This window comes from Chiloscyllium punctatum, chromosome 40 (assembly GCF_047496795.1).
Source record: "Chiloscyllium punctatum isolate Juve2018m chromosome 40, sChiPun1.3, whole genome shotgun sequence".
Lineage (NCBI taxonomy): Eukaryota > Metazoa > Chordata > Chondrichthyes > Orectolobiformes > Hemiscylliidae > Chiloscyllium > Chiloscyllium punctatum.
This window is the reverse complement of record NC_092778.1, coordinates 6822941-6841981: the sequence shown is the minus strand read 5'-3', so window position 1 is coordinate 6841981 and position 19041 is coordinate 6822941. Positions and strand designations below refer to the sequence as shown.

Sequence of the window (19041 nt, the reverse complement as noted above, 5' to 3'; positions counted from 1 at the left end):
AATATGGATTACTGTCTTGCTCTGTAAGAGAAAGTATACTGATCACCCTGTACATTTGTGCTATGGGTAGGCAACAGGATAAGTACCATAGATTCAATTTACTTGAAACTTTCATAAAGGTTTATGTAACAGATAACTGGTTGTGTCTGGTTTCTAGCTTCTGTCAGACTGCATGTGACCAGGTCTTAAAGCAATAACAATAATTTAACTTTTTTGTTTTTAAAGTAATGCTGCAATTATGAGAGCTCAGGGGACTTCGAAATCCAGTGCAATGCCATCAACAAGCAAAGAGGCATCTAGCAGTCGGCCAAATGGACTTAATGCATCCGTGCATTCACATTATAACAGGTAAAGTCAATAGACCACACACTGAATTGACTGAGGTTAGACAATAGGTGCAGGACTAGGCCATTCAGCCCTTCTAGCCTGCACCGCCATTCAATATGATCATGGCTGATCATTCCTAATCAGTATCCTCTTCCTGCCTTATCGCCATAACCCTTGATTCCACTATCTTTGAGAGCTCTATCCAACTCTTTCTTAAATGAATCCAGAGACTGGGCCTCCACTGCCCTCTGGGGCAGAGCATTCCACACAGCCACCACACTCTGGGTGAAGAAGTTTCTCCTCATCTCTGTCCTAAATGGTCTACCCCGTATTTTTAAGCTGTGTCCTCCGGTTCGGCACTCACCCATCAGCGGAAACATGTTTCCTGCCTCCAGAGTGTCCAATCCTTTCATAAACTTATATGTCTCAATATGTCTCAATCAGATCCCCTCTCGGTCTTCTAAACTCAAGGGTATACAAGCCCAGTCGCTCCAGTCTTTCAGTGTAAGGTAATCCTGGCATTCCAGGAATTGACCTCGTGAACCTACGCTGCACTCCCTCAATAGCCAGAACGTCTTTCCTCAAATTTGGAAACCAGAACTGCACACAGTACTCCAGGTGTAGTCTCACCAGGGCCCTGTACAGCTGCAGAAGCACCTCTTTGCTTCTATACTCAATTCCTCTTGTTGATGACTTTTTAGCTGTGAATGTGGAACAAGACATGGAACCAGGTTGGATACAGATCAGCCGTAATGAATTTGAATAGCAGAGCAGGTTTAAGGGACTGAATGACCAACTCCTGTTCTGCTTCACATCTGGAGGAAACATTTGTTTGTGCAAGTGTTACTAAAAGGCATGACCTCAGCGGTTACCCACTTGCAAAGGAAGAGTTTTGTAAGTGAGCCGTTTATTTTCCCTTCTCTATGGAAAGAGGGGTTGAAGCCTGAATGACCATCTTCTGTTGCACTTGCTGTTTGCAGTCCCCCCCCCCCCCCAATTACCTGGCTGAGAGAACTCCTGCATTATGCTCGTGGGCCTTGAATGTCTTTTCATAATTATCTGATAACAGACCACAAATGATCTGGATGTATTTAGGAACCGTCACTTCATTTTGATAAATATTTTGAATGTGATAGCATAAACGAGACCAAATAGAGAGATTTAATTCATTTATACATCAATAACATCCTCCAGCTGTAGGATTTGTGCTGCTCATCTGGCTCCTTCTGTTGCCCAATTTTAACCACACCAACATTGACAGATTTGACTTTTATCACATGGGTTCTAAATTCTGGGACTACATCTGAATCCCTTTCTTTTCCTTTTATGATTCTTTCTAAAACTGCTTTGACCAAGGTATCCTAATATCACTATGAAATTTTGTGAGTCCTCTTATAAATTGTAATTGGACATTTTACTATATTCCTGTGGCTACTGAATGACCAGAAAGCAATTCTGGGTCCTTGCTGTTCCAGGTGGAAACAGTTCAGCCTCTTTTTGTTTAGGCCATGCTCACAGTCATCTTCAAACATCTTTGCTCTTACCTCTGAGTTACAAGGTGCCAAGTTCAAGTCCAACTCCAAGGCTTGAATGTGCAGATCTGGGCTAACACTCCAATAAAGTTCTGGGGAGGTGGGGGGTGGGCATGCACATTTGGAGGTGCTGTGTTTCAGATGACACGTTAAACTGTATGCTATTCAGACACATCTGAGTGTCCTATGTCACTACTTTGACGAAGAGCATTGAAATTATTCCTGGTGCCCTGGTCAGTGTTTATCTCTCAATCAACATTAAAGTTAATCAGGTTATTATCAATTTTGCCATTGCCACTTTTTCTACTTTACAAGTGACTATACTTCAAAAATAAGTATTTAATGGCTGTAAAATATTGAGATGTCAGTTGGTTATGCAAAGCACTTTTTAAATACAGTTTTTTTTACATTTTCAAGTTTATTCACAAAACATTGAGGAACAAACACTGGTAACAATATGTGCTTCTCATTCCTCAAATCCCCATCATGTTCTGGTAGATAAGTAACTAATGGGCTTAACCAAATATTGTCATTTATTTGGCTTCTAAATGATGTTTCCAGTATCCTGGGATAGCTTCTCTTCACAATTATTCCCATCTTCCTTCACGTAAAGGGAATGATAATCAATAGATTCTCCCACTATCTCTTCAAATCCAACCCCTATTGTTCAGAGAATTCTGTATTGAACGTGGTTGCTGGGTCATAGGATATTTTGTTCAAAATCATGTATAGTTCAAATATTTGCATGTGATTAATAGTCTACTGTTTGTCTTGTAATACTGTACCCTATATTTCACCCTTTCCCAGTTAAGGAATATTGAAGAATATTTATAGATGTATTGCTACAATCCTAGCTTACATCAGCCATTCATCACAGATCAAGCTTGGGACTTTCCAGAACGGTCTGATTTAGTCCTGCAGTAGACATAGTGCCAGGAGAGAATTTATTTATAGTGCCTGAAGTTAGTAGATGTCACTTTGGGAAACCAGTTGCCTTTGAGATGAGAAATTGACTGATATTTGTTTTTGTTTTAATTACAGTAACCCACCAAGATCATCACAGAGACCTGTCCCTCAATCTGCATCCCTGCAAGGGGGATTGGTAAGTCTGAAGCAATTTGCGATAACCCTTCTAAAATGAGGGCAGGAGTTTGTGTTATGGTGGTGTCCTGACTAGGTAAATGTTTTTTGAATAACTGTTGTGTCAAGAGAAAATTGATAACTAACTGACAGGGTATTCAGAAACATCTGAATTTTATTGAACGGCATCACTGGCACCATGGCATTTCCTTGTAGCTCTTGAGAAAAGCATGATTCTCAGGTAGGAAATGTACATGCAACCCGAATCAACAGTACGTATATAATTAAAAATATATGCCACACTTTATCAGTAGAGATGGAGTTTTAAAAGAGCCAGTATCAGTAATGTGTCAAAAATAGACACAAATCTCTTTCTTGACTTATGCTAACATTACTAAAACCTTCCCTTCTGTTCCATCTTAAGATGTTGATCTATGTTTCCATTTTATTCCTGATCTTTGGCACACTTGTTAGTGCTGGGTGAAATTGCAATGGGTTTGAATTTAATATTAGGTGGAACTTCAACTTCTCGGCTCTCTTAATCTCGTGGGCCTCTTTGAAGATGACTGAGAGAGCATGGCCTGAAAATGAGCTGAACTGTTTCCACCTGGAGCAGGAATGACCTGGTATTGTTTTCTGCATAGTCATTCAGTAACCTGGCTGTTTGTTTTGGCTAGCCAAGGGCATTATGAAAATGAGTCCATTAGTATGCGGTATCCAAAATGAACTGCTACACATCCTTCACATTTTAGTCAAAATAACAGCTGAATATGAATAAATGGCTTCTTCATTACATAAGTGTGTGGCCATTCTATGGGTGTATGAAGTTCCTTATGAATTAATATGGTGCCAGGCCTACTTTATATGAGAACACTGAAAAGGCATAAACAGTTATGTCACAGGTAGTGTTAAAATCTGATATGAGGGAGTACATGTGTGCAATAGATGCTTGTAACTCCCATAGACCTAGCAGTGTCCAACTTAATTTACATTGCGAGATCTGTTTGCAAGAGTGCCTTTTTTTGTGGTCTTGGGAAGCAAATTAACTGTCGTTTGATATATTTGCACGGCAGGGGTTTCTCGCCGAATTGTCAATTGTCAGAAAAACCCATCTGGTTCAGTAGTGTCCTTTTTGGGAAGGAAATTGCCATCCTTAACTGGTCTGGCCCTACATGTGAATTCCAGACCCATGGCAATGTGGTTGATTCTTAACTGCTGTCTGCACAGTTAGGGTTAGATAATAAACCCTGTTCTGGTCAGTGATGCCCTCAGTGATGAATGAATAATAAAAACAAAGCAACTCCAAGCAGTAGCAATCATCAGCTGTATAGTTTGCAGTTATGGGAATGTATTGCTGCCACAAGTCTGGCTGTGGACAGACAGACCTCAGTCCATTTGTACAGCCCAGCATTGTGCTTTCATCGTCACTGGCCTTCCTCAGTTTTTCCCATGCATCAATGGAGATCAGAGGCAGATTGCAAAACTTGAGCTAACTGCATGCATATAATGTGCACAGTTTAATAGTCAATAGATCAGCCCCACACTACAAGTAAATTGGGAAAATAATGAAATTGACTTGTAAGCAGTTTTATAATTCACATGGCTTTGAAAACTCTAGCAGTAAATGCAGACCTTCCTTAAGGACTTGGCTTTATAAAGAAATTCAGTTCTGATTCACCCTCTAATTATGATGTAGCTGTAGAAATTACACTGAATATCATGCACTAAATCTGATTCCCAGACACAAAGTAAACCAGTGTTATTGTGAGTGAATTTTTATTTTATAGAGTGAAGAGCAAGCCCTGCAAAGAGCTTTGGAGAGATCACTGGCCGAATCTTCCAGGAATGCACCTCCCAGGTAAAACCCAAAGCTCTGGGAGCTTTTGGAGATCTATATCTGCCTACCTATTGGGAATTTTAATTGAACGAGAGCCATAGAAAGTTTTGGTCTAGGCTTATTCACATAGCTATCAAGTTCTGTTTCTCAGTTTCATCTTTTTCATAAAAGCCTATGCTGTGGTTCTACTGGTGATTTCTTCAGGGCACACAGCATTTACCTATGTTCACTGTGATGGAGTTTGAGGCTTTTGGTCTATGGGAGCATAACAGCTAAATGTGGCCCTGGCCCTTCAAGCACATTTGGAATAAAGTGATATGTTTTCAAAAAAGATTTTCAGTGTCATGCTTATTATAATTTGGAGACACCGGTGTTGGACTGGGGTGTACAAAGTTTAAATTCACACAACACCAGGTTATAGTCCAATAGGTTTTTTGGAAGCACTAGCTTTATGCTTGTTATAGATAGCTGCTTGTGCCTAACTTGTTGACCTAGAGGCACTGCTTAGAGACAAATAGACTGCAGATGCTGGAATCCAAGGTAGACAGGCAGGATGTTGGAAGAACACAGCAAGCCAGGCAGCATCACAAGATAGAGAAGTCAACGTTGCAGTTGTAACACCCCACTCTGATCGCTGTCTTACTGAGCTGAATTGGCACTCTAACCTAACTCAAGATCATCTTGATCTGACAACTTAGTTTAACATGAATACTCCACTCGAAATGAAGCTCTCAGAGAGACCCTGTAGTTGGTGTCTGGAACTGCCAGGGTGCCCTGCAGTTGGGATCTGGAGCTTCCAGAGGAGCCCTGGTGTTCGTTTTCATTGTAAAGCTGCAGCTTCAATATTTAGGGTCACTGTCCTTTGTCAGTGAGAGCACTCAGCTGGGTTGCAGCTGTGAAAGCATGCACCAGACAAGTTAAACAGCAACATTTATCAGGTATAGCATCAATGGATGCAGAGAGAAGTTTGCAGGAAACTGAAATTTCATGACACGTTGCAACAACTGGAATTAAAGTCAGCAAAAGAACAAAGATGCAGCAGTGTTAAGTCCAGCTTGTGATGCTGTAATATTCCTTACTGTGTGTGCCTCTATCTGCAATCATTTTATAGATATACAATTTCATGTGTGTCTTAGCCTTTATTTGTGGATTGACAATATGGTACAGATCAACTACTTCCATCTCCTTACTTTTAAGATGGGAAACCAGAGTTGCAAATTATGGATATTGGGCAGCATATTACCGATGCAAAAGGCAGGAGCCTCTGGTTTTAATGGAGCAGTTGTACCCTGTAGTTTTTAGTGTCTCATGCATTTGAAGCCAAAAGCTTGGGTATATAGTTTTGAATCTGGATCCCAGCATACTGCTGCAGCATGTTCAAACATACCTCAAACAGAATGCAGTGGAGGACGGTGGATTTTGACATAAAGTCGATGAAAGGTAATTTTGTCAACCATGATCAAAGCTGAGAGCTTGTAATTTGTGGAATAGACACAGGGTAGCATTCAAACAAAGAGCAAGCAGCTGTTTCATTCAGTGGCTGATATTCTTGGTTGCCATTGTAAAGAAATTAAACTCTATGCCTGTGTTCAATGGAAGTCAGTCAGAATGGGAACCCAGTACACTGCATCCTGAAAGGCCAGAGTGTAACTTCTTTGGAATATCCAGATGAGTAGTTGGGCCCAGAAAGGAGAAAATCTCATTCCCTGGTTTTGTATTTTCAATTGAACTCCTCCAAGGAAATCTAGACCCAGATGCTTCTATTGCCAATAATTGTTTCTGAAGCTTAGTTAGGTGTTGCATTTGGGGATCCTTCTCCCCACTGCTGGATTCTGATACCTCCAGGACTCATTATCTCCCACCCAATCTGACCAAGCTTAAACACTCCCTCACTTGCCTGGCCCCTTGCCACCTTATACCCTGGCACCCTAACCTCTCATTGCTTTATGTACTCCTTGATTCACAAAAGCTGTCAAACTGCCTGGGATGCTAAACCTTTAAGTATTAGAGTATGGCAGCTGTTTGCTTTGAGAAAGAGGGTGTAGTTTGCCTTCTCCTATATGTTCTATGCTGTGTAGGACCTGTCAGAATATTTCTAAAGGAACCTTAATTAGAGCCTCTGTCAGAAATGCGGAGCATTCATTATGTTAATATGAGTGCGGTGAGATTACCACTCCTTGGAAAATCTGGCCCCGAGTCTTTTTGACCTTGTGCCCTAGCTGTGTATCTCCAGCTGACTGCTTTAATGGCAACTGTATCCAGCAATGCTTTATTACTTCAGCTGGAGCAGGCTCTAACAAAGATAAGCCTGAAGCCACCTTGCTTTGGCTGCTTATGATTTTCAGCGATTCTGCAGCCACTTGAATTCAGATATTTCAAGGTAACTAGGACAAAGACTTCTAGTAGCAAACATGTGCAGGTTAAACACCCACATGATCAATTGGACGAAAAAGTCTGTTTCTGTGCAATAAATTCTTTGTAAGTTGCTTATGTTCTAGCTGATAAGTGTTACATTCAATATTTGGTTGGGATCTGATCAATTGTTGGCTTTGATTGCAATGTTTAATTTTTCATTTAAAAGTGGTTGAATATACATTTTCTCCCCCAATCTTTCCTGTCCTATGATTAGCCAGGCAGAGCAGGAAGACTTGGCCCTGGCACGGGCTATTGCAGCCAGTGAAGAAGAATTCCACAGGCAACAACAGCAGGTAATTTCGGGCTGAAGGAATGCGTGGTAACTTTGCAGATGTCTCTTAACCGAAATGATACTAATGTCCTCCATTATTGTAGTTGCGATGAACAGATTTTTTTCTTTTAGGCCACTTTCATTTTTAAAAGTAATTTAGTAGTTTTTCTATTCTTTCAAATTAAAATCATGGGCACTATGTAATTGGGAGAACTGATTTTGAATTACAGAGCATTTGTAGCTGCTAAATTTATAAGGTTATGTGGGCAGTATCACTAAAACACTCAATTGGTTGCCTTAATGACTGGATCAGGCCACTGCCACAATTGGACTCTTAATTCCTACCCAATTCTCCTATTATGTAATTGGTAACCACGGTTTGAACAAAAATAATCCGAAACAAATCTTGAAGTTAATTACTTTTTAAAAGGCTCTGATTGAGACTCGGGCCACATTTAAAAAACACTGATGGAAGGGGGGCAAAATATGAAGGCTCTTTCTTTTTGTGTGTGTAAAGCATGAAAGGATTTCCTGCTAAGCTGCCCCAGCTGCCTGTCAACTGCGTCTGATAACTCTCTGACATCAATGAAATTCACTGAAGCGTTAAATTAATAAAATCAAGGAGACTAGTTTGAATTTCAGATGACTTCAGGAGCAGGCAAATTTTAACTTTCAATTCTTCTCTCATTCTCCATATATTATGGGGATTGAGAGCTCTTCGAGACGGAGTTTATCAGAGCACCTTGCGTTCCATTGACATTTCTTTTGCAGAATGCCCCACTTCAATATTCAAAATGTCCCCCATCTCTCTCTGTCTGTCTCTCTGAATCCAGTGCAGTATTGAGAGCAATGGAAGAACAGTAACAGTCCACCCTACTCAAACTCCCCCCATTATTTTTGTTTCTAAAGAGGATTCTTTATCAAAAATCTCGATTGAACGAGTGTACCCATCATGCTGATGTTTCTTGGTTTTTCACATGTCTACAGGTAACTGGTGACATGATGTTGCCGTACTGGTCTTAGCTAGAACTATTTTTAAATAAAAGAAAATTGCTGTTGCTCAGTGGCTGACGTGCACTCCTGAGACAGAGTTCATAGGTTCAAGTCCCACTAGTGACTTGAATACAGAATGTAGGCCAATGCCAATTGAGGGACTGCTGCACTCTTGGAGGTTCCAACCTCAGTTGAGATGTTAAACTACTTTCCTACTTTCAGTTGAGATGAACAAAAGATCCCATTTGCTCTGCGAAAGACAGTTAATTCCCCTGTACTGTTTCTCTAGCTTAGTAACCTTGCTATGTCTTGGTCTATATGACTTGATAGCCAAGCGATAGTTAGGAAACCAGTATTGGAAAATTAACTGCCTGAGTTGGAGAAGTTTAGGCCAAATAATTTATTTGCAATTACCAAAAGGAAAGTCATCAATAAAAATGAGCCAAGTCCAATGGTTTGAGCTCCGAGTTGAGAAATGCTGCAATCTACTGTATTCAGCAGGAAACCTGAGCTAATTAGAAATATTTGACATGTGGGGCCAGGGATTAGGTATTCTTGTTATATGCTTTCTGGATTTGGTAACAGGTCTTCACAGACAAATAGGCCAGTACATTTACCAGCATACTAATCCTCCATGCCCCTTGTGCTCATGGATGCTGACTTTTTCATTTTGTTTCAGACACAGCAGCGAAGTTCCAGGTCCTTGCCTTGTAAACTATCCTGACTCTGGCAACCTGACTGTATAGCACTACCTTGTTTTCGATTTCTTAATCCATGTCCACGGCGCTGAACCCTGCTTCCCATAGTGGGGGGAAGGAAAAATCAAGCTTCCGGTTTAAGGAAATAAATACTTTTTGCTCCGTGAATGCTCCTATAACTCTTATGATTGTATAATTCTCTTAACAAATCTGAACTTTTCTGTTTTATTCTTGTAAATTTATAAGTACAAGCAATTGAATACTGCAAAGCTGAATATGTATAGCGTCAGAGAGCACAAGATGCAACTATTCTATTTAATCATGCATTGTGTGATATTTGATTTGTTTCTGAGAATAAAACATTTTAAAATTGCTGTGCAAACTAATTTGTGGTCAATAATATCTTTTCTATCTAAAGAGTTGCAAAATTGCATCTATGAAAGGAAATGGTGCAACCCACTCTTTCTGGCTGGAAGATGGCCTCCCAGTCTTGGGCTCCCAGAGTGTCCATTATTCATATATGAATGAATATTGGAAGGCATTTCAGCTTCAGCCATTGCTAGAAGTGCATTGCAACCCTTATCCTACACGAGCTTTCCCGGGCTGATGGTGGCCAGCTCTGGACAATGGTCTTGAGTGGGAATCTTAGTTAACTTTACTGCCTTGCTAACTTGTCATTGAGTGGGAACTGAACATAAATCCTTTTGGTATCAGCATTCTACTATCATGGGCATCATAGGAGTTGATGGGAGATTAGGTTTAAAATGGGTAGATGGACTGTGAGGGACTAAAGTTGTGATCTGTTTACACCCCACTAATATTCTCTCCCAATCTGGAGGGTGTGAAATGGGTTACAATTCACTCTTGTTGCAATCTTGTATTTACATCCTCCATATTAGGATCATAACTCTGTGTCCCAGTTTCTTAGCACTGTGCTGTGTTCGTTTTGTGCTTGCAGGTTTTTTCTCTCTGGCAGAACTTAAGGGTAATTCAGAGGATGAAATCTCATACTATTGTGTTTTTTAAAAAAAAATGACTTTAAAGAAAGCACTTCCCAGATTGATTTATCCAATTAACTTTATCAGTAAAGTTGCATATGAAACCTGTTAAAGTTGGATTGTCTGAATTGTCACACCTGCAATCTTCACTCTTGACAGAGGTGAAATTGTTTGAAATTTTCTGAATGTTAAATTGAATTGTTTAACTACAGCTTCAAGTGTAATGATTTTCTGATTGCATTTGTTTAAGGAGATGTTTCTGTATTCATGGGAGGGCAGCCTTTCTTCACTATCACTTTGGGTATTTAATTTTGTGCTGAAATGATGTTCCCGTTCTCAACTATTTTTAAAACAAAGTGAACTATTTTTTTTCCTATTTGGTAGATGTGCCTTTCATTAATTTGAACAAAATTGAATCCTAGTGACTTGTGTAGTTACTATATTAACGGTGTAAACCATTATTGGTAGTAACCGTTACAATTTCTGAAATGTAATTGATACTTCTTAGTTATGGGTTACTAGACTGACTCTCTTAACATGACCAACAGCTTCAGTCAATCTCAAACTGATAAAAGAATAAATTTTCATTTCTGGGAGTATCTTTTGGTTACCTTAAGCGCTCTTAGTGGTTCACAATATTTTGATATTCAAAGATGAGCTGTTTATTTTTGAGCTAATTTGAGCACATCAAGAGACCATTTAAGTGTTATTGATCATGCCATAATGTTGGTTCGGAGACATGAAATATTTCTAATGTTTAACCTTGTATGTCCAAAGCCCCTCCACTGTTTGTGTTTCAATACTCCCCACTTGCCTGGAAGAGTGCAGGCCCAGCAGCACTTGAAGCCTGGTTTCATTCAGGACAAAGCAGTTTGCTTGATTGACATCATGTCTTGAATTATGCATTCCCTCCACTAGCAGTGCACATGATCAGTACCATCCACAAGACACGTTGCAAAAATTCACCCAGTCTCCTTAGACAGCATCTCCTAAATCTACAACTTCTACCACCTACAAGATTAAGTGCAACAGGTACATGTGGTCAGCAGCATCTCCAATTTCCTTTCCAAGCTCTTCTCAGTTCTGACTTGAAACTATCTTGCCATCCCTTGACTGTTGCTGAGTCTACATCCCGGACCTTCCCCCCGCCTCCCCCCTTAATAGCATTGTTGATCTGCCAGCACCAAGTGGACTGCAGAGATTCAAAAGGCAGCTGACCACCACCTTCTCAAGGGCATTAGGAATGGACAGTAAAAACAGCAAAGCATTTAAGGAATGAAGAAAAATATCCAAGTGCATACTTAACTAATGGCGCACTTGAAAGAACTTATCTGACCATGTAACGTGCTTGCATTTCTTCACAGGAATGTTGGCCTGTGTTGTAATTCACTTCCATGATAGGATTGAACCCATATCACCCCTGTCCATGTCTCAATGTTACAACTGCATCTTGTCATTTGGGAAGAGTAGGCCATTCAGGTCCTCAGGTTTGGTCCATTTTGCATTGCACCTAGATCTCTCAAACGTAATTCACATAGCCTTAGTGTTGTTCTCCTTAGAATAGGATTAATCTTCATGCTATCTGTCCGTATTCCTTCAATGAATCTAGACAATGTTTGGAAAAATATAATTAAATGATTTAAGCTAATGATATTGCATCTCAAATTAACCATGTACTTTTCCAACTCTTGAATTTAAAATGAAACCGTTGTCTTTACATAATCCACTGCACAACCTTTTGGATTTCCCAGGTAAGGAAATGAAATCAGTTGACATTGTAATGTAAGAAACTACAGCAAATTTGTAGAGGAAGAATCCATAAACTGCAACAACGTATTGAGCAAATATTTGTTATAGTAGCTGAAGCATTAATGTTGGTCCTGGACGCTAGAATGAATTGACTTCTTTTGAATGGTGGGCTTACGAAAGCAAGCAGAATCTTAGTTTAATATTCCATCCAAGCTACAACACTTGCATCACTTCCTCAGTGTGACTTTGAAGCATCAGCTTAAATTAATTGCATGATGGTATCAATGGATGATCAGGTGACTGAAAGATGGCTAATGGAATTCAATCCAGAGAAGTGTAAAGTCATTTATTAAAGCATGTAGGGACTTGGGATTGGATACGGTAGAAACTGATTGGGGGTAGGGGTGACTATGGTTCCTGTTATGGGAGGAGACTGAAAATAAGGGATATTCAAGGTCTGTGTATCTTTTAAAAGGCCTTTTTTTCTAAGTTTCATTTTGAGTATGGAATTGCCTTCTCTCCATGGTTATGGGCAACTAAGTTCAAACTTATTCAAGGCTTGATATAGATTTTTGATGGACAAGGAGCAGAGGTGTAAATGTGAAGCTGGAGCTGAGATCACAGCTGGACCATCAATCATCCTATTGAATGGTGCTGAAGGCTTAAAGGTACATGTCCTCTGTAATGCATTTCAGGAGTGCTTGCAGGGCAAGGAAATGTAAAATTAAGTAGTAGGACACAGAGTAATAGAGGAAGTACTTGCCTTTTGGAATCGGGTAGGCTATTCAATAGGATGGTGTTTGGTTGAACACTTCAATGTCTGTTACCCACCCTGTCCCCGTAACCTTGTACTTCATTGCTAGTCAGAAATCTATTAATCTTTACCTTAAAAATGCTCAAAGATTCAGCTTCCGCAGCCCTTTGAGATAAAGAATTCCAAATTTTCACAGGCCTCTTGAGTTTTAAAAAAAATCCTCATCCTGGACTTGAGGCATCCCCTCATTTTTTTAAAAAATTGTGCTCCTTGATTCCAGACTCCCGATGAAAGGGAAGCATCTTACCTGCATCTAACCTGTATACCCTTTAACTTTATCAACTTTCATTCAAATTAACTTCTTACTAATAATAATTTCCTTAACTCCTCATTCTCCCTAACCACAGTCTCTAGTTCTGAGAGATTACTTGTGTCTTCTGCAGTGAGAACAGACATAACAATGATTTAGCTTCTCTGCCATTCTCTGTTCTATATTCCCCATTATGATTTCTCCTTACTCTGCCTGTGACGGACCTACATTTGTTTTAATCAAATACTTCATTTCTATGTACCTACAGAAGCTTTTTAAACGTGTTTTTGTTAGATTGCATTCACATTTTACTTTCTCTTTTTCATAAATTTCTTGGTCCTCCTTTGCTCTACAGTATTTTCTTTTAAATCTCCAAATCACATTTATTGCTATTTCTGGCCATCTTGTCAGACTTTAGTTTTAATTTTATACAATCCTCAGCTTCCTTTAATTTTGAGTTTTTGCACTATGGAGGGATGTAACAATTCTTTAAAAAAATATGGTGGATGTCTTAATTCCCTTCCAATTCACCCCTTGCTTTGAAGCCTTTATATGCACTAGACCTTAATTAAAACACCTTTGTTCCCAAATTTGCACGTTGACTCAAATTCCATGATACTTTGTCTCATTCAGGCGAAATCTCCCTCACTCTGACCCCACAGCTTACCCATTCACAGAACTCTAAAGGTAATAGGGTAAGTAGGTGAGGCCATGCAAAAGAATGCAGTGTGGTTTACGGGATGAAGTTAGAAATTTTTTTTTAATAAAGTTAGGCCACAGCTATCGGCCGCTTTTGGTTATTGCACTGCAGGAAGACTGTGTGCTCACAAAAGAGGATAGAGGGGAAATTGGTGAAGTGTGTTTTATCTCCCCTCTCTTTAACCCTTTTCAATTGGTAACAACAAATCTTTTTATTTCTTTTCACCATGCAGCTCTATCATAATTAAAAATGTATTAACTCGATCAAGATGCAGGAGTCAAATACAAGGTTTACTTCAGCGTAAGAAAGAGGAATTTTATTACATCCTAACCCCAAGGGAAAAAAATACAGTGCATCATCAGACACGTCCACAAACAGACAGCAAGTTGCAAAGGAAAAGCGTGGTACAGCCAGAAAAAAAAATGAAGGCTATGCAGTTTAAAAGTTCTTAGAATGTTTGAGATGTTGGCTTTTTAACGTGAGACCACAGCTGCTTATTTGCTGACTAGTATTCATAGTAATGAGGGAAATATAGATATCTTTTGCGTTTGCAGTGAATGGTTGATTCCCAATTTATTTTTCACCAGCCTGTCTTCTGAGGTGATGAGGGACCGCGAGAGTGTCTTTCAGTCCGTTACTGTCGCCAATCTATGCTTTTCTTTTCTCTAAGTTCTTCTATTTAAAACTAGCTCTTGGAATATGGATCATTTGTATATTTCCAGGTCCATCTCCATTATCTTTGAAAGCCAAACCGTTTCAGGCAACTTTCAATTCCAATACATTTGCCATGTAGACATGAATGAAGACAGGAGACACAAATTTCCTGATGCTGGCACAATTGCCTGGGTTCAATAGCTTTAGATAAAATGGTAATTTTTGTGCACATACTCCACGTCAAGCTATGTCCAGGAAATCGATCTGATCAGCTGATCATAGCAGTAATTTTAGGTGAATATTTGTCCCTTTTAAAAACCGTTTTGGCCCATTAAGATTTTGGATATAATCAGGGAACAGAGGTTAAAATTTCTTTGTTCATATTTATCTATATTACAAATCATTTTACAAAGGTGTTTCAACTATGAGGAAGGATTGAATAAGCTGGAATTATTTCTTTTGCACAGAGGAGGTTTATTTAATTGAGCCTTATAAAATTTGAAAAGTCGTAATAGAATGGTTATGCAGAATCTATTTCTCTTAACAGAGGCTAATGATCAGAGAAGTATATTTAATTGGTAGAAGGATTCAAATGGAGTTGATTTTATTTACATCCAGAGGCTGGTGGGTGTGTGGAATTCATTGCCTGAAATGGTAGTATAGATAAAAGCCCTCGCTATATTAAATAAGTGCTTAGTTATACACTTAAGTGCTATAACCTGCTGGATTATGGGCCAATAGGATCAGGCCAGATTGCTCCACGTTCAGTTAGCAAACTGTGCTGTAAAGTTCTGATTTTGATTAGATATCCTACAGTGTGGAAAGAGGCCCTTTGCAGCTGGAGAAAACCCACACAGACACGGGGAGAATTGGCAAACTCCACACACAGTCACCCAAGGCTGGCATCGAACCTGGGACCCAGGTGCTGTGAGGCAGCAGTGCTAACCACTGAGCCACCGTGCAGCCCCAAGTTTCTGGCCTGGTGTTAAAATCCATAATCATCATACATAGGAGTAAGAATGCTACCAATTGAGCCATACTTGACAGCTATTACAGTCTATTTCATAAATCCACCATATTGTCTTTTCAATCTTTCCCAAAATTTGATGCTTGGGCCTTGCAAAACTTGCAGCTGTTTGAATTGCCTCAACATCCTGGACATCAGTTTGACACATCTGCCTTCTGGTACCTGGATTTAATTTTGGAAATTACTACACATTATAACAAAACTAATTGGGTTGGATAAAAATGACCATGGGCTGCTCTCTCATTAGAGCTATAAACCCAAAGTTCACCATACCTCAGGTGAGGGAAGAGGTTGAGAAGAGTCCTTTATGGTAACTTAAGCTGGTGGGGAAAATCAAACCCACATTTTTGGCAACATGCCACATTGCAAGCCAGTGCCCAGCCAAATGAGCTCAGGGACCCACGCAGATTGGGTGACTGAACAAAACGTCAAGCCAGTAGGTGTCCTCAGCAAACTGTAATATCACTAGTTAGTCACAGAATGAACCTGGGGAGAGTATAACGCAGTAGTAACCATGGTAACAAACATCAACAACTTAAATTCTTACAGAAGAAATGCACATTGAGCACAAGGGAAAAATGTTCAGAGAATGCTAACGTGCATATTCAACAGAGTCAACAGATCAAAAAGATTACTTTATTTCAGCTGTATTTGTGTCAACATTGGCATTTATTTCAGGTGAATTTATTCTGGACTAAAACAAAAACATGAAATGCTTAATTTAACAAGTTATAATAAAATAGTAAGTGGCAATGGCTTATTTACAGGCTCATTGATCTTACGGCTGAGATCATGAAAGCCCAATGTCAGATTGGGATCTGTCGAACAGGAACTGACTGAGACAGGGCTGGATGATAAATGGTGGCCTAGCCAGAGAAGCCCACATCTCACAAATGAATAAATTAAAGAGGAAAAAAAGAAATTCCTTAGGCATTAAATATTGAACATGAGCTTGAAGGAACTAGTATCCATTTGCCATCCCGACACTGTAATGTATCCCAAACTGCAGTACAGCTACTTCACCTAACACATAGAGTCAGAACTGTATAGGATGGAAACGGACCCTTCGGTCCAACTCGTCCATGCCAACCAGATATCTCAACCCACTCTAGCCCCTTTTGCCAGCATTTGGCCCATATCCCTCCAAACGCTTCCTATTCATGGACCCATCCAGATGCCTTTTAAATGCTATAATTGTACCAACCTCAACCACTTCGTCTGGCAGCTCATTCTATATACGCCCCACCCTCTGAATGAAAAAGTTGCCCCTTCGGCCCCTTTTATATCTTTTCCCTAAACCTATGCCCTCTAGTTCTGGACCCCCCCACCCCAGGGAAAATACTTTGTCTATTTATCTTATCCATGCCCTTCATGATTTTATAAACCTCTATGAGGTCACCCCTCAGTCCTCAAAGCTCCAGAGAAAACAGCCCCAGCCTGTTCAACCTCACCCTATAGCTCAAATCCTCCAACCCTGGCAGCAGTCTTGTAAATCTTTTCTGGACCCTTTCAAGTTTCACAATAGCCTTCCAATAGGTTTTCTACCTTTGAGCCAGTTCTGTATCCAAATAGTGAGTTCTCCCTGTATTCCATGAGATTTAATTTTGCTAACCAGTCTACAATGGGGAACTTTGTAGAATGCCTTACTGAAGTCCATATAGATTACGTCCACCACTCTGCCCTCATCAATCCTCTTTGATACTTTTTCAAAAAACTCAGTCATGTTTGTGAGACATGATTTCCCACGCACAAAGCCATGTTGACTATCCCTAATCAGTCCTTGCCTTTCCAAATACGTGTACATCCTGTCCTTCAGGATTCCCTCCAATAATTTGCCCACCACCGAGGTCAGGCTCACCATTCTATAGTTCCCAGGCTTGTCCTTACCATCCTTCATAAACAGTGGTACCACATTAGCCAACCTCCAGTCTTCCAGCACCTCACCTGTGACTATCGATGATACAAATGTCTCAGCAAGAGGCTCAGCAACCACTTCTCTAGCTTCCCACAGAGTTCTACGGTACACCTGATCAGGTCCTGGGGATTTATCCACCTTTATGCGTTTCAAGACATCCAGCACTATCCCCTGGAGGGCAGGATGTGTACTTGCTTATCACCTTTGAGATCTACACACATGTAGCATAGAGTCTTGGGGCTACATATAAAGTTAAAACCAATATACTTCAGTTATACAGTCGGTTACCCAAGTTCAACAATAATGCTGTTGCTTTGCAGTCAAAATTGTCAGTTTGAGTTCCACATCCAGTATTTATAAACAATCTTGGCTGACACAGTATCAAGATTGTGGTGCTGGAAAAGCACAGCAGGTCAGGCAGCATCCGAGGAGCAGGAGAATCGATGCTTCGGGAATGAGGCTTGTGGGCCAGGAGGCTGAGAGATAAATGGTGGGGGATGAGGTTGGAGGTGGGGGGGGGGGGGGGGGGGAGGTAGCTGAGGGTACGATAGGTAGATGAAAGTGTGGGAGAAGTTGATAGGTCGGAGAGGCAGGTGGACATGACGGTAAGGTAGTTTAAGAGTTCTGATGAAAGGTCAATGACCTCAAGCATTAACTTTGTTTCTCTTTCCAAAGATGCTGTCAGACCTGTTGAGTATTTCCAGCATTTTGTATTTCACATTTCTAGCTTCTGCTGTAGTTTGCCATTGTAACATACTGTGGTGTTCTGAATTAAGACATACTCAACAATGAAGCAGCTAAAGTGTGAAAAAGAGGTTCTAGTGGGTCTGATTCACTGGGATTTGAGTCATGGTGCATGGTCTGAGGCTGTACTGCAAGAGATCATTAGGAAACTATATGATTGACAATAAATAATGGAGCAAACCTGGAGGAGGCATCACTGTTCTGCAATAAATAATCCTTTTAAAGGCTGGTTAACCCAATCTCAAACCCCTGTCCATTTCCTAACCCTACAGCTTGGCATTTACTGGCAAGTGGGACTATATTGAGTTGGGATATCTGGTTGGCTTGGACGGGTTGGACCGAAGGGTCTGTTTCCATGCTGTACATCTCTATGACTATAAGTGTAATGCTGTGTTCTAGATATGATTTGATTGGTCCACAACTAAGCTTTAAGCAAAAAAACAACTTAATTCTTACAACACAGTTTAAATACAAATTTAAAAAATGAATTGGCATAACTTTAAGTCTATTGAAATTGCTGGAGAAATTAGCCCAAAAAAGCAGAGATCGCAAAACACAGATCAAAGTGAAATTAACAAACAGTTTATTATCACAGTGATATAGTGGAAGAGAAATTGACCAAGCTGAAACAGCACAGGCAGTCTGCCCAGGTAGCGGAAACTCTCTTCACTGAGCAAAGAATCAAGCCAGGTTTTATAGGAATATAGTACAATGCTGCTAATTAAATAGAGGGAAAATACAATGTATTTGATAATTAAGTAATCCAGTTACAATGGTAATAATCGCAAAGCAGCAATCAGAAGAATGTCCTGATTGTAGATACAATGTAGCATCAGTCAGTCTTTAATGGGATCAGGAGATTCCAGTTCTCTTCGAGGGAAGGTGAAAATGTCCTGTTCCTTGGCAGTAAGATATTTTCATTGTTTCTCTCCTGTGAGCGAGGTATTCTGGTGCCTCTTTCTGGGGTACGAGACTGCCCTTAGGGCTTTGGGACAGCTGTGTTGATCGGGTCCAGGAAGCTTATTATTGGTTTGTCT

The 19041-nt window shown here is 40.1% G+C and overlaps 1 protein-coding gene across 4 annotated transcripts in view; it reads left to right on the top strand.

Moving 5' to 3' along the window:
* Positions 1-9539, top strand: part of zfand2a (zinc finger, AN1-type domain 2A) — a 50769-nt gene extending 41230 nt beyond the window's left edge. For all 4 annotated transcript variants that reach the window (XM_072559257.1, XM_072559255.1, XM_072559256.1 and 1 more), the window contains 5 exons: positions 226-348; positions 2901-2961; positions 4727-4797; positions 7406-7484; positions 9135-9539. In XM_072559257.1, the coding sequence (XP_072415358.1) occupies positions 226-348; positions 2901-2961; positions 4727-4797; positions 7406-7484; positions 9135-9179 (379 nt within the window). In that variant the 3' untranslated portion in view covers positions 9180-9539. The remainder of the gene's footprint in view (positions 1-225; positions 349-2900; positions 2962-4726; positions 4798-7405; positions 7485-9134) is intronic.
* Positions 9540-19041: the final 9502 nt, after the last annotated feature.